General features: G+C 63.9%; 1 protein-coding gene across 1 annotated transcript; it reads left to right on the top strand.

Annotated features, from left to right (window-relative positions):
- Positions 1–402: 402 nt before the first annotated feature.
- Positions 403–1,505, top strand: LOC118974356 (HLA class I histocompatibility antigen, alpha chain E-like; the record flags this gene model as incomplete). The annotated part of the gene is made up of 3 exons (XM_037027746.1): positions 403–572; positions 749–1,033; positions 1,252–1,505. Coding segments are annotated over exons 1-3 (609 nt in total), but the record flags the coding sequence as incomplete, so codon positions are not given.
- Between the last annotated feature and the right edge of the window lie 3 nt (positions 1,506–1,508).

Raw genomic sequence — 1,508 nt, 5'->3', positions numbered from 1 at the left:
CCGGAGGTGGTCAGTCAGCACAACACAGCTGTCCTCACGGTGTCAAGGGGGTAACAGGTGCAGGGTTAAGGCGGTCACCCCGAGTTACAGTGAATCGCGTGCAGAGAGCACCTCGCTTCCTAAGAAGCCCAACAACAGTCAGAGTCATGTTGAGTGTGATGAGAGGTCGGCAGAGTCACCGCAGAAAGTAGGTTGAACAGAGGAGGGTAAAGAAGAATCCACAACTACTTCCTCTGTCTGATTACTCAGCCAGGCTGCAGGAAGCTGTCCGAAAACGGTGGGGGGGGGGGGTGCGTACCGAGGGTGCGTTCTGCAGGAAGAGGGCTGGGCAGAGTCCCCGGTTCCCAGACCTCAATACTCAAGTTCTTACCAAGAACTTGCAGACCAAGTTCTTACCCCCACTGGGTAAACGCACTAAAGAGCAGCTGGTCGGCGTCACCGTGGTTCCGGGTATAAAGTCTCACCAAAGGAACTCACCTCCCCAGAGGTTCAAATTTGGATCATGGCGCCCGGAGACCTGCTCCTGCTGCTCTCGGGGGCCCTGGCCCTGGCCCTGACCGAGACCTGGGCGGGTGAGTGCGGGGTCGGGAGAGGACGGACTCTGCCGGGGCGCAGGATCCCTGGCCCAGACCCCAGACTCCCCACGCCCGCCTCGGCCCCTGGCCTCCCCCTTCCCCGGCCCGCTGCGCTCAACGACTGCCCCCTATTCCTTCCTCCCCGACCGCTGCCTCTGCCGGCCCGCGCCCAGGCCCGCACAGCCTGAGATACTTGCACACCGCCCAGTCCGGACCCGGCCGTGGAGAGCACCGGTACAACGGCGTCATCTCCGTGGACGACACGGAGATCGCGCGGTTCCACAGAGACACCGCGAGTGCCAGGCTGGAGCCGCGGGTGCCGTGGATGGAGCAGCGGTGGGTGGAGCAGGAGGGCGCACGGTTTTGGGAGGAGCAGACGCGGGAAATGCAGCACAACGCACAGCGGAGCAGAGCCAACCTGAACCAGCTGCGCGCGCACGGCCACCAGAGCGCACACGGTGAGCCCCGCGCGCCCGGGCACCGCCCCCATCCCCATGGACCGGCAGGGGTCGCCCCGAAACTGTGGGACCCGCCGGTATCCCGACCACGGAACAGCCTGGGAGTATTTTCACTTGGATTCATTTCGGTTTAGGGTTAGTCACCAGGGCAGTGGGGCGGGTGGGACTGTTCTACCTGCCTGGGTAAGTAGCCTGTGCTGACTGCGGGGCGGGGTCAGAGTCGCCCACTTGGCAGGAAATGACCGGCTGTGTCGTGGGGTCGGACGGGCGCTTCCTCCGCGGGTTCAGTCAGTTCGCTTACGAGGGAACCGACTTCCTCGCCCTGAACCTGGACCTACCATCCTGGACCGCGGCCTCGGGGATCAGCTGGAGCGACGTTGTGCGGGTCCCTGTCGCGAACGTTCAGAGGGTCTTCCTGGAGGACACGTGTGTGGCCCGCCTCCACCTGTTCCTGAAGAAGGGGAAGGAGACCCTG

This window comes from Sturnira hondurensis, unplaced genomic scaffold (assembly GCF_014824575.4).
Source record: "Sturnira hondurensis isolate 20B ecotype Veracruz unplaced genomic scaffold, ASM1482457v3 Scaffold0019295, whole genome shotgun sequence".
NCBI classification, from domain to species: domain Eukaryota; kingdom Metazoa; phylum Chordata; class Mammalia; order Chiroptera; family Phyllostomidae; genus Sturnira; species Sturnira hondurensis.
This window is presented reverse-complemented; position numbering and strand designations above follow the sequence as displayed.